Consider the following 13,500-nt stretch of genomic DNA (forward strand, 5'->3'; position numbering starts at 1 on the left):
AAACAATCCCACAAATCAGTCGTTTGCTATGGTGGATGTCTTACAACTTTTATCCTTAACAGGGCTAGTACAATAGTGTCAAGCATCAGTTCATAATTAGTGTTCACGTGAGTGTTTTCTGTAATATGCAGAGAACAATATCTCACTATTGTCAAATTTTAAGTAATCGCCTAATATTTGAAATTTAAAAACTTATGACCAGCATGGATGAAAATCTGCCTATGTTTGGTTCCCCTTAGTGGTGAAATTCCTCTTGCCATAATTTTGACCAAAAGTCAGTGTGGATGCAAAGCCTTTATTGTTATATTGATCTAATCATGGGAATTTAGGTAGAATTAATTCACCTTCCTACATCTACCTGAAACCCAGAGAACATTTGACAAAACAATCTTACTGTCTGATTTACTGTAGTGAAAGACAATGAGATGTTTTTCGCATTTTCAAGGTGAAAAAATTGCAAGTTGTTAATTACTCCCAAGTTTTTGTTATATCAATACACTTGGTATATATGATGTAATAATTATCTGCTATTTTCACAGCAAATGACTGATGCATTGAATTGTTTCTTGTAAGTGGAATTGAAAGTTATTTTCTATTTATTGATATTTAAACTGAAATGTGTTTGAAAAAACTTGTCCAAAATATCAACTTATACTTTTCAACCGTAACTGAAAATGTGGATTTGATTGGGAAAATAAGTCAGTGTAAAAGGCACGTTGGTCTGTGGTTGATGTCAACCTGTGTTTGCAGGTACAGAGGAATTCAGCTTTGCTTCTGATTTGTTCTGAGATACAGATATCATTTGTTTTGTGATATCATTCGAGGAAGATTAAGAGAGACTAATCAATTTCCTATTTGTATCCTGCATTCTGAGTTGAGCTAAGTATTAAAGAAAAGTTGCTCAAACAGTAGTAATAACACAACCTAAATGAAGGAGTTTTTTTATGTCAGAGAATGGTTTGCTCAATTGAAAACTGATAATATTGCAATTTGATTGTGACAGAAGGGTTTGATATCAAATTAAATTGTAATGCTAGTAACAGAGCAATACCATTTCAACCTTGGTGATACAGTCATTGTTACTCTGACCTACATACCAGCACATCAGGCATTTAGCAATTTAGGATTAGTTCTAAAAGTAGAAGATACAATTTAATAAAAATATGATAGAGATTTTGGGTAGTAATTTGAACTTGAGGTCTGTTGATTGTCACTCCTTGCTTAAGGTGGTAGAAAGAAGTGATTGACAGTTACTTTAGAAATGCCCAGTTATTCAGAAATGGGTTCTGAACTTTAATATTTGCCCTTGTATCTTGTTGTGGATTTTAGGGCTGCTATGTAGTAGCATGTTCTGTGCTTAAGGGGCTTTTCCAGTCTAAACAAGTATGGTCACTTCTTGCAGAAAAAAGTGCTTTTAGCCCAGTTTGTTTTTTAAAAATTAATTTATCGCAATATGGGCATTGCTGGCTGGGCCAATACTTATTGCCCATTCCTTGTCCTGAGAAGGTGGTGGTGAGCTGCCGCCTTTAACCACAACAGTACTTTAGGTTTAGGTAGACCCAAAATGCCATTCAGGGAGGGAGTGCCAGGATTTTGATCCAGTGATGGTGAAGGAATGGTGACACATTTCCATGTCAGAATTTTGAGTGGTTTAGAGAGGAGCTTGCAGGTGGTGGTGCTGTCATGTACATCTGCTGCCCTTGTTCTTTTAGATGGGAGCGATTTTGGGTTTCATAAGTAACCTTTTGTGAATTTATACAATGTGTATCTTGTGGAAGGTGCATATTGCTGCTATTGAGCATTAGTAATGGAGAGAGTGAATGTTTGTGGATGTTGTACCACACAAATGGACTTTCTCCTGGATTGTGTATTCCACCATACTGCTGATTTGTGGATAGATTTTTGAATCAGAAGCTGAGTTAAACACGGCAAGATTCTTAGCCTGATATGTTCTTGTAACTGCTATATTTATGTGGGTTCAATTTCTGATAAGTGGCAACTTTAGGTTGATAGTGAAGGTTTCAGTCATGTATTGCCATTAAATGTCAAAAGATGATGGTTGGATTGTCTCTTGTTGGATAAAATTGCCTGGCATTTGTGTGGTATATATGTGATCTGCCACTTGTTAGCCCAAACCTAGATATGGTCCAAGTCCTGCTGCATTTGAAGATGGACTGTTTCATGTGCATGTACACAATTGTCTGGTAGTACAGAACATTAGAAGCTAGATATCTAAATACACAGAATCCTGTTTTATGAAGGCAAAAGGAATTTGCACATAGGTTGCACCTTTTCCCTTTAAGAGTCAACACTCTGACCAGTTGGAATCTACATCTCTGGTCTGAGAATTAAGATTTAACAGTTAATTGTTTTGCTGTATTTCCATTCCAATCTATCAGCACCCTGTTCTCATCCTGTATAAAATGGTATCCCTTGTTTCAAATCTGTTTTAATTCTGATGAGTGCATGATGAGCATTTCAACTTCTTGCCTTTTAGCAATGTCTTGGCATGTGTATGTCAATAGTATTACTTCTGAAGGGGGGAAAAAAAGATTTTGAGTCAAACCAATGATACCAAGTGCCATAAAGAAAAGTGTACAGAACTTGAGGTAAATCAGGGACTGATAAGTAGATGATACCAAGTTTAGATTTTATTTGATCTTAAGCTTCACTGTGCATGCTTTGAGTGATTTCTCACTGGACGGAAATGGTAATACAGTATATTGAAATGTTATAAGATTCAGAGATCCAGATTATGATATAGGGCATTTGTTTAATTCCACCTTGGAAGAGCAGGAACTTAAATTCAATTTCTTAAACAATCTAGAATGAAAAACTTGTATCAATAATGATGACCATGTCACTCATGGATTATCTTAAAATCTTTCTGCTTCACTGGTATCCATTAGGGGAACATATCTGCTGTGCTTACCTAGTTTGGCCTGCATTTGACACTGGACCCAGAGCGCTGTGGTTGACTCTTCACTGGCTTGCCAAGCCTTTTCAGAAAACAATCAGTTGTCAAAAGGGTTGCTCACCACGGTCTTGTCAAGGACAATAAATTATGGCTTTGTCAGCAGAATTTACATTCTGCAAATTAATATTTTAAAAATGCCTACTGTTGGGCTGTTTATAACAAAGTTTACCTGAAGTTTCAAATTTAATTTTTAAAAAAACAAGTGTATGTTTTTGTCAGGAATTGCCTCATGTATTGGGTTGTATTCACGCCAACGGAGACATCCGTAAACCTCTTTTTTTTAAAATTCAGAAGAGAAAAGGTGGTTGGCCAAAAGGCAAGAAAAGGAAACCTCAAAAAGATTTTACTGCACCCCGGGCTCCTACTACAGGGTAAGAAAGTGGTTTCATGTCATGTTTGAAGGACTTAATTTTGAATGCCCAGTCAACGTTAAGTACTTGTATTGATGTTTGCTCATTTGATTATTCCAGCATAATGTCATCTACTTTGCTCTGATAAAAATCACATCTTTTGTAGTAATGTTTCTGTCAGATTTATAAATGAACCTTGATGGTATGATGGTTAGATTGCTACAATGTGTTAGCACTATTTCAAGTCAGAATAAAATAGCTCAGCAAAAATCAGAATTTGCTATCAGAAAAGCAAAGAAATTAGAATGAAGGCTTTTGGCCACCTGTCTCATACCAAAGAGCTCCACCAAAATTGCAGGAATGCACAAACACTAAAATTCGCAAGTTAACTGCACAGGATGTGGCAAAAGGATAATGTCCAAGCTTATGGTGAGGTTTAAAAGTATGTTGGGTAAACCACTACAAAGTCACCAAAAATGCTTAATTTATATTTATGAGCAATAAGCTACGTTATAGGTAGCTCAACCTCTTTTGTCTTTGCGTAACTAAATTTTATGATTGTATAAATAAAATTATAGTTTATCAATAACCAGATATTTAATAATAGTGCTTATACAGTACGTGTACCACAGACATGTTTTATGAAGTGCTTGTGGTAAAATTGGGTCATTTGTATTCATATTTTTGGACATCATTGTAGAATCAAGTCACATTGTCTTCTGTTGCAATACTTTTTTAATTGCCCAGTTAAAATAAAGCTAGACTTATGCTTTGTGTAGTCTAATTTATTTATTTTTTAAATTGACATGCCTGGTAACACTGCCTTTCAAAATTTGTTCCTTTTAATCCCTTGTAACTGCCTGACAGGTATGTGTTATTCCTGAATGAACAGAGAGCCAAGCTGAAAATTAAACATCCAGATCTCCCTTTTACAGAGATTACAAAACTGCTGGGCACTCAGTGGTCACAACTGTCTCAGGAAGGCAAACAGGTGAGAAATGTCTATCTTTAAATTGGCAACGGCTTCCTTCCTGTCTGATGTTTATTTTTCCCGCCATGTTAACTCTTGTTGTTATAGCTCTCCTGCTCCCCATACAAACAAAATGAAGAGGATCAGAGAAGGAAGAAGAGGGTATGTTCAGAACTTTGCCTTCAGGGTTCACATTGAGGTTTTCTATGAGTTTAAGTGTTAAATATGAAGTTTATATTTGTGTTTCAATTAATTGATGCTAACTGATCCTTGACTTAAGATTTGGGATTTATCTGTTATTGAACAATGGCATTTAAAAACAAAACCTTTTCCAGGGGCATACAATTCAAGCAGGAATAACTAACAAATAAATCTAGGTACAAATGAGACTAAGGGTTTAGAGGATCATAGTGCCAATCCTGTATCCAGGGTGAGGGTGGGATGATGTTGATGATACATGCAGCCCTTGGTCTGTAGGATTGACAACCTGATACTAGATGTCACTGTTTATCAGATGGATCCATTAATTGTTGATTTCTGCTGCTTAGAAAGTCAACATAAGTAATTGTCTTCTCATAAGGACTACAGTATAATGAATTTAACTTACACCTGCTTGGAAATCAAAAGCTCCAGTTTTGAGTTTTTGTCATTGCATGCTTGGCCTTTTTTTGGATGCATCCTATTTACCTGTGTATTCACCAGTAACAATGATTTCCTAGGTTCCCAAGAGAAATTAAAAGATGGTCCTATCTGATCTCATCGGAATTGAATTGAATGTAATTTATTGTCACGTGTACCGAGGCACAGTGAAAAGCTTTGACTTGAGAGCAGTGCAGGCAAATCGCATATTTAAATAGCACAGATATGTAAATAGTAGGTAAACAGAAGCAAAAACCAAAACACTGGCACAGGCGAATGCTAAGAATTTGAGTCCATTCAGTATCCGAGCAACAGGAGGGTAGAAACTGTTTCGAAACCATCTGGTGCGTACGTTCAGGCTTCTGTACCTTCTCCCTGATGGTAGAGGGTATAGAAAAGCATTGCCAAGGTGGGATGGATCTGTGAGAATGCTGGCTGCCTTTCTTTGACAACAGGCCTGGTAGATGGATTCTACAGATGGGAGGTTGGCCTTTGTGATTGCCTGGGCCGAGTTCACCAGTCTCTGTAACCGTCTCTGATCTAGAATGGTATAGTTACCATACCAGGTAGTGATCCATCCAGATAGAATGCTCTCAATGACTCGCCTATAAATGTTAGCAAGGGTATTCGCTGTCTTGCCAAATTTCCTCAGCTGCCTGAGGAAGAAGAGATGTTGGGTGTTTGTAACCAGTGCGTCCACATGAAGAGTCCAAGAAAGATTGTTGTTGATCACTCCCAGGACCACTGTCCACTAGTTCCATCTGTGCTGTTAATATGTAGGTGGGCAGAAAGTCCCGCAGAAAGTCAATAATGAGTTATTTGGTTTTGCCGACATTGAGAGCTTGGTTGTTCTCAGTGTTTCATTTTTCCAGGTCTTCCACCTCCTGTTAGTCTGTTTCTTCACCATCTGCGATTCAACTGACTAGGGTGGTGTCATCAGCGAACTTGTAAATGGCATTAGACTGGTATTTGTCAACGCAGTCATCGATATACAGTGAGTAAGTAGGGGGCTGAGTATACGCCCCTGCAGGGCTCCAGTGTTGAGTGTTAGTGACAATAAAATATTGTCCCCAATCTTTGGTTGTGGCCTGATTGTGAGTTACTCATCCTGGCTCAAGTTTAGGCAGGGTATTAAGCCTGGCTATTCGAGGCAATCGAATTTTTTAAAAAAAGAAATTTTTACAATCAAGGGCTGGTTGGGTACAGCCTACACACACTTGTTGCAAATGGGCAAAGTGACCTTATATTGTTAAATATGATCCACCAGTTGTTGGTGCATATTACCTGGCATCCCATCAGTATTAAAGTTCATGTACCACATTACTCATTTATGTGCTGGACAGAATGTTTTGTTGGCTTAATGGTAGTATCTGTTATGGTGAATATCACTTGTGTTGCGCTGCAAAGAAGCAGCATGGAAAAAAGAACTTCAACTGTTGCTCAGTTTATCCTGCCAGGGTTATGTGAGGTAGATTAAGATCTTTTCAGAGCTGCTAGTGGTGGCCTTAGGCTTGTTCATAAGTTGATGAGTTGTACAGTGAGCAGTTATCTACTGTAGGCAAACCACAGGGCAGCATTGACATGCTCTATTTTGGCAGTGACCTTGCATGTAGCAGTGTATAGCTTCTGGTACACGCAGGTGAGTTGCACTGCACACCTGACTGATCGTAAATGTATCGTTAGTGTAATTCTTCTCATACTAGATTATCCAGCACAAGTCCAGTCATAGAATCCTATCTAATGTTGAGCACTGTTGTTTAAGAGGAGGTTGGTTAAGTATGGTTAGTATGTTGCAAACAGCCAAATACGCAGGCCCTGTTGTACACTAAAAAGATGTGCGCAGAATGTCTTTTTCAGCTCAACAAAATAATAGTAGCTATTTGCTGGTTCAGTTCTCAAGTCAAAGTCTTAACCAATCAGTCAACTTGCCTGATTTTACCATTTAAACGAGCTTGATAGTTAATTGTTGATATCACTAACTGATATATTCTCCATGGCAGCAACAACTACCAATCACAGTCCACTTGCTCCTTTCATACAGCTGTAAATGTTGGTTTCCAATTATGTTGGCATTCTTGCAATTTGTCCTGATGTTATGGACCAAACTCAACCTCCCCAAAATATGTTAAGGAATTAGCCTAGGCTCTAAATTTTGATTTTATTTCAAGGCACATGGAAGGTGCTGTGTTTCAGATATGATTTGATTGGTCCACCTCTCGGCTTCAAGCAAAGCACACTTTATGTTAACTGTTGGAAGAATACAAACTAAAAAGAATTAGAACTATTTTAACTCTACTGAAATACTTAATGAAATAATATATTCAGTGCAAATCATCAAATTTTCTAATATTGCAGCATCTCACAAACAAACCCTTAGCAAATGCAAATTTACAAATTCCTAATGTGTTATCTCCTTCCTAGTCAAGGAGAAAGGAACTAGGAAACAATCTAGCATCAGCAGAGAGAACTCTAGCTTTTTACTGCAGCACAGAGATAGGTATTTATATCAGCTTCAACAGTCAACTCGACACTCCAACTGAAAGTAAAATAAAAACCCGAGGTCTGTGAGCCTGACTCCACTCACTCATGCTCTTTTGTGTAATGTTTAAAAAAAAACACTGCTTCAGAAGCAGACATTCCAGTCTCATTGTAGCAACACCCCTCTCTGCAAGTGAAACAGTGCACAACAAATCTAGTACATCAGAGTGCAAGACAAAAACTTAGACAAAATGTATTCTCAGCAATACTATAATACTGTCATCTACATGTTGGAAGTATGCATTTGGTATGACTTGATGTCAGTCCGTGGCGATAATATTTCTTATGGAAACTGGCGGCACATAATAGATTTGGATTCCACTAAGCATTCCTTCCTTTATACGTATAGAAGTATATTGATGAAGCAGAAAAAGACAAGCAACGATATATTGAGGAGCTGAAAGCATACCAAAATTCAGAGGCTTATCAAGCTTTCCTGAAAAGAAGAGCAATGAACAAAGTAAAAAACCTATGTGGTAAGAGTCTAGCTCATTTGCCTTTTTATTTTGTTACTTTAATTTGCATTTTTTTATGACTGACTTATAGGAAAATATCAGTTTTGTTATGAAAGGAACAAGCAATTTTATTCTCAAACAAAATATTTTGCCAATTATATAGATCTGTATTGGAGATAAAAAGCAAAATGCAATTGTTAAAAATTCTGTTTATCAACAAATCAATCAGCATCTGAAATTTTTAAAAAAGACCAATTTTGGATGGACAGCTTCCCAAAAAACTGAAGAAAGAACTCTACTGTTTTCAGCATTGAACATGATTTGTGGTGATGAAATTCAGTATAATACTGAGATTGATTAACTCTGGGGGAGGCAATGTACCACAGTAACTTCATCCACATGTCCAAGATAACACATCTAGATTTCATAATTATGCACAATTTACATGTGTCAGACAACTTTTTAGTTCTCAATTTTTGCATGAAAATTCATGGAAAGAAGAGCAAATTTGATACGTTCTGATATGGGTCAGTACTTGAGCATTCATGTATTTGCTGCTGCTTGGTTAATTGCCAGCAATCATGCTTTGCCTGTAAGATGTTTATGGGTTCCATTCCAGGGAGGTGTTGAAGGAATGTTGCATTGGGAGCATTGTTAAAGTGAAAAGTTGTCAACTTACTCCATTGGTTTGTATGTGTGTTATAGAGGATGATGAGAGGGTTTTGAGCATTATACTGACAATTGTCTGAACAATACCTGTTTTTAGGGCCTTGCTTTAGTGCTACATTCATTTACTTAATAGAAAAGATGCATCCGTGTAGTTAATTCCATCTGCAGCATTTCAACTCACTTGCTAGAACACCATGGTGGATGTGAGATTGAGGATCTAAAATTTGAATTTAGACAACAAGTATATGTAGACTTTTATTTACCACAAAATGATTTCTCAATTTAAAAGAATACTATAAAATGGCCTGTGAACCTGTACTGCTGATTTGCAGAATTAAGCTGAAATTCAAAGATAAGAGCACAATAGAGTTTTCATAAAATGAATACTGACACATTAATTGACCATTTGAACTAATCTTGAATTGATACATGGCATGACAATTTACATAAATGAGATATCTTTTCTAAAGAATACCATGGGATTAGCCTGTCTTCAATCATGTCACCATATTACAGTTGATTTGGACTTTTCTTGTAATTAAGAACCCTTTCCCAGGGAATGTCATTGGATTAACTTGGTGTAAATCATGTCATCTTATTATATGATTGGTCTTTCTTGTAATTAAGGCTGTACTATTTCTTAAAAAACAACATAAATAATGTGTAATTTTCAAATGTAATTGCGCAACTTCACCACGGAACACAGAAGCTTCAATCTGTGTTACTGGATAGAATTGCGTCAAGGTACCTTTAATTCAATAAACTAATGACTCTTGCTTTTTGAACAGACCGCATTTATTGATTCTTTTGACCGATCTCGAACCAAGAGGCCCCTCTTGAGGGGTCATAGAGCTTCAAGATTTGGCTCAGAGGGTTGGAGCTAATCACTTATATTAAAAAAAAATACATGTATGCTTCCACGTTTAATTAGCTGAATAATTGAGAAACTACACAGTACTGATATACAATGCGAGCAATCCTATGACATTGCTCATGTTAAGTCTGTAGGCTCTGTTTTACAACCTATGACAGAATGTTTATAATGTTGATATATTGAACTATTAAGATGCAACTATGTTGTTTTAAGGCAGATCAGTATTATTGCTGGTAAAGATGGTCTCAGGCCATTGAATGATTACTGTTTTTGGTCAGGAAAAATTGGAAGATGTAAATCAGTTTAAGGCTTCAGAAGCACAATACCTTTGAAAATTGTTGAAAATTTGTACTTGTGTGTGCAGATGTTACTATGTTGTAATTGTAACTTTATTACTTAATAGCATTCTATACCATCTTTTGCCATATTTAAAGCTGATAAGATTTTTATAATTTGGATATTTCTGACATTTTGGTGATCATGGGGAAGTTTCATTTTGAAGTTAGCTCGAGATTGAGAAGAAGCAATAACTTAATGTTTTGGCAAAGCATATAAGCCCCATAATTTTGAACTAATATTCAATTCATCAGTATTAGAGATTGCAGTGTTTATTTGCCAAAGAGGACATCTATTGCCACGCATCAAACTGCTGGTGAGGCATAGAACTGTTCAGATTTAAAGTTACAGTGAATGCCATCATTTGTTCCAATTAGGTGTGGAGTCTCTGGATACCGAATTTGAAAGTGAAATGGTTGGAGTGTCAGAAATTGGTGTAAGTAAACTTTTTTTATTTCATTAAACATAGCATGTAACAAATAGTAATTTATTTTAAGCAAGGGAAAGGCAGTGAAAATTGTTTATTTGGTAAAATAATCTAAATTATTAGTATAGCACTACTCCTATCCAGGGTACTGTGACAGCAATTGAATACACTTTGAAATGTTGTAGTTGTATTGGAGAGCAATTAAACCAATTTATAGGTAATGAAATCCCCCATGCAGCATTAAAATTAATATCCAGGTAATATTTTTGAGATGTTGGTCAAAGAATTTATTTTAACCCCAACACTGCATGAACTGCTATCCTTTTTCTTGTGTTTGGGATCTTTTTATTTCTCCCTGAATGAGTAACTGGTGCCCTGGTTTAATATTTCATCAGGAAAAACAGCACCTCAAACAGGCAATATGCCCTCAGTATTGTACTGAAGTGTCAGCCTGGATTATGAGCTCAGGTTTTTGAGGTGGGATTTAAATCCAGAGCTTTGGATTCCAAGCTAAGGTTGATACATAGCATTGATAGATAATTATCCTGTTTACATTCATTTCAAATAAAAATGACTCATTGTTAATTGTATCCTAAGTTCCTTCATTAATGTGAGAGACTTCCACACTTAAAGGTATGCAATCATGAGTTTGCAAACACTTCCAGCTGTCATTTATTTGTGCTTTAGATGCAATAATAAAAGGTAGAAGATGGCCCAGTGAACTTATTGCTAGACTGTTAATCCAGAAACCCAGGTAATGTTCTGAGGACCTGAGGGTGAAGCCTTGCAGATGGTGGAATTTGCACTTAATAATAATAATATAGAAGTAAGAATTTAATGATAACTGTGAAACCATTGCCAGGAAGAAACCCATCTGGTTCACTAATGTCCTTTAGGGAAGGAAATCTGCTGACTTTACTTGTCTGGCCTACATGTGACTCCAGACCCACAGCAATATGGTTGATGCTTAACTGTTCTCTGGGCAATTAGGAATGGGCAATAGATGCTGGCCTAGCTAGTGACACCCACATCCATGATTCAATAGAAAAAAATGCTTCTAGAGATATTGTAAAATGTTCCTGTAATTCAAATATTGAGTTTTAAAATGTTTCACGCACTTGCAAATTTTGACTTAATTTAAAAAAATTAAATATCCCTTCTTTCCCCTAACCAATTTCTTTGACGCTTCACTATTCATATATATGATAAAGAATGGTATGTGGTTTGAGCTGCTGACTGGCCATTACAGATTTCACAAATCGAGCCTATTAATAACATATAAAAGTAAAACAACAGCTCCTTTGAAATAATTCCACCATGTAGAAACCTGGCTCAGATCAAAAGCTTTAGGAATGGAGGGATTTATTCTGATTCACACACTATCTTTAAAATGCTTTATTTTCAAGCATTTAGTTTTGATCCTGTAGATGACTCGAATAACCACAGTCCACCAGTTGAGAGTTATATTTTTCAGAAATGGGTTAACTGACTGCTTCTCTTTCTCCTTGGAAAGAGAGCGTGAAGAGGGCTCAGTGAACCCCTGCAAAATTATATAAGTTGTGAACACACTATTCCATAAGTGAGTTTTGAGAAGATTTGTAACTCAAGTTGAGGTGCTGGATGTAAGTTTGCTCTCTGAGCTGGAATGTTCATTTTCAGATGTTTCATCACCATACTAGGTAACATCATCAGTGAGCCTCCATTGAAGCACTGGTGTTAGTGACCTGCTTTCAAAATGTGTGTTTAGGTTTCCTTCGATTGATTGTCATTTCCAATGGTGATGTCACTTCCTGTTCTTTCTTGCAGATGGTGGTAAATGGAGTCCAAGTTGATTTGTTTGTTGATTAGTTCTCGTTGGATTGCCATGCTTCTAGGAATTCTCGTGCATGTCTCTTTTTGCCTTTTCCTAGGATGGATGAAATTTGGAGAATTAATTAAGACAGACTTCCAAAAAATGAAACCAGATGGACCCAACACACCATGCTTCTATGGATTACCCAAAATTCACAAGCCAAGAGCCGCCCTCAGAACTATAGTCTTGCTACCTGGAACACCAATGTACAGATTAACCAAGGAGCTACACCAAAGACTAAAACACTTAGTCGAAGACTCACACCACTCCATCTACTCCACCCAAGAATTTCTGAACACCATCAAAGACACCAAGCTAGAAGAAGATGAAATAATTGTCTTCTTTGATGTAACAACCCTGTTCACATCCATCAACATCAACCTGGCCAAGGAAACGCTGACTACATTATTAGAAGAATCAAAGACACATACACCAAACACCACCAACATTATCAGCAAGGACAACATTGTCAAGTTAGTGGACCTATGCCTGACCACCTACTTCACTTTCAATAACAAACCTACAGACAAACCAATGGAACACCCATGGGATCTCTGACATCCGGGTTCTTAGCAGAGGCAGTAATGCAGAGATGTGAACAAACAGCTCTGCCAACCATCCATTCCAAACTTTGGGTCTGCTATATGGATGACATCTTTGTCATCACTCAACTAAACAAATTAGAGGAAATCTTCCCGATCATCAACAATATGCCTTACTGGCATAAAATTCACTAAAGAGAAAGAAAACAACAACAAAATGCCATTCCTAGATGTCACGGTAGAGCGAACTTTAAACCAGTGTCTACAGGAAAACAACACGTACAGACTAAATACTGAACTACAGAAGCAATCATCCCAACACCCATAAACAAATTTGCATGAGAACATTATTTCAATGAGCCACCCCACACTGCAGCACAGAGGAACTACAAAGAGCAGAGGAAAATCACCTAGACAGCGTAATCAAAAAGAATGGGTAACCAATGAACACAGTCTGCCAATTTCTCACCAAGCAAGCAGACAAAATCTAGAAGCCCTAGCCACACTCCCCTACATCAAAGACCTCGCGGAAATGAATGCGAGACTACTCAGGCCTCTTAGAATCATGGTAGGCTGCAAACCCACCAACACACTAAAACAGTAGCTAATGAACTTAAAAGACCCCATACAAACAACAAACAAAACTGTTGTCATTTACAAGATAACTTGCAAGAACTGTAACAAACACCACATTGGACAAACATTCTGAAAACTAGCCACTAGGAGAGATGAACGTCAAGTAGCCACAAGACGACATGACTTACTCTCATTAATATTCTTACGTACAGATGAGGAAGGACACCACTTTGACTGGGACAACACATCCATCCTAGGACAAGCCAAAGACACGCATGAGAACTCTCAACAAACA

At 37.1% G+C, this 13,500-nt stretch overlaps 1 protein-coding gene across 4 annotated transcripts in view; it reads left to right on the forward strand.

Annotated features, from left to right (window-relative positions):
• The window catches only part of LOC132833372 (FACT complex subunit SSRP1-like), a 61,252-nt gene that overhangs the window by 21,539 nt on the left and 26,213 nt on the right, over positions 1–13,500 (forward strand). For all 4 annotated transcript variants that reach the window (XR_009647075.1, XM_060851593.1, XM_060851594.1 and 1 more), the window contains 4 exons: positions 3,269–3,348; positions 4,195–4,318; positions 7,824–7,950; positions 10,186–10,244. Coding sequence is in view for 3 of the 4 variants with exons in the window: in XM_060851593.1 (XP_060707576.1) it covers positions 3,269–3,348; positions 4,195–4,318; positions 7,824–7,950; positions 10,186–10,244 (390 nt within the window). In the remaining variant the exon portion in view is untranslated. The remainder of the gene's footprint in view (positions 1–3,268; positions 3,349–4,194; positions 4,319–7,823; positions 7,951–10,185; positions 10,245–13,500) is intronic.

Source organism: Hemiscyllium ocellatum, chromosome 36, assembly GCF_020745735.1.
Source record: "Hemiscyllium ocellatum isolate sHemOce1 chromosome 36, sHemOce1.pat.X.cur, whole genome shotgun sequence".
Lineage (NCBI taxonomy): Eukaryota > Metazoa > Chordata > Chondrichthyes > Orectolobiformes > Hemiscylliidae > Hemiscyllium > Hemiscyllium ocellatum.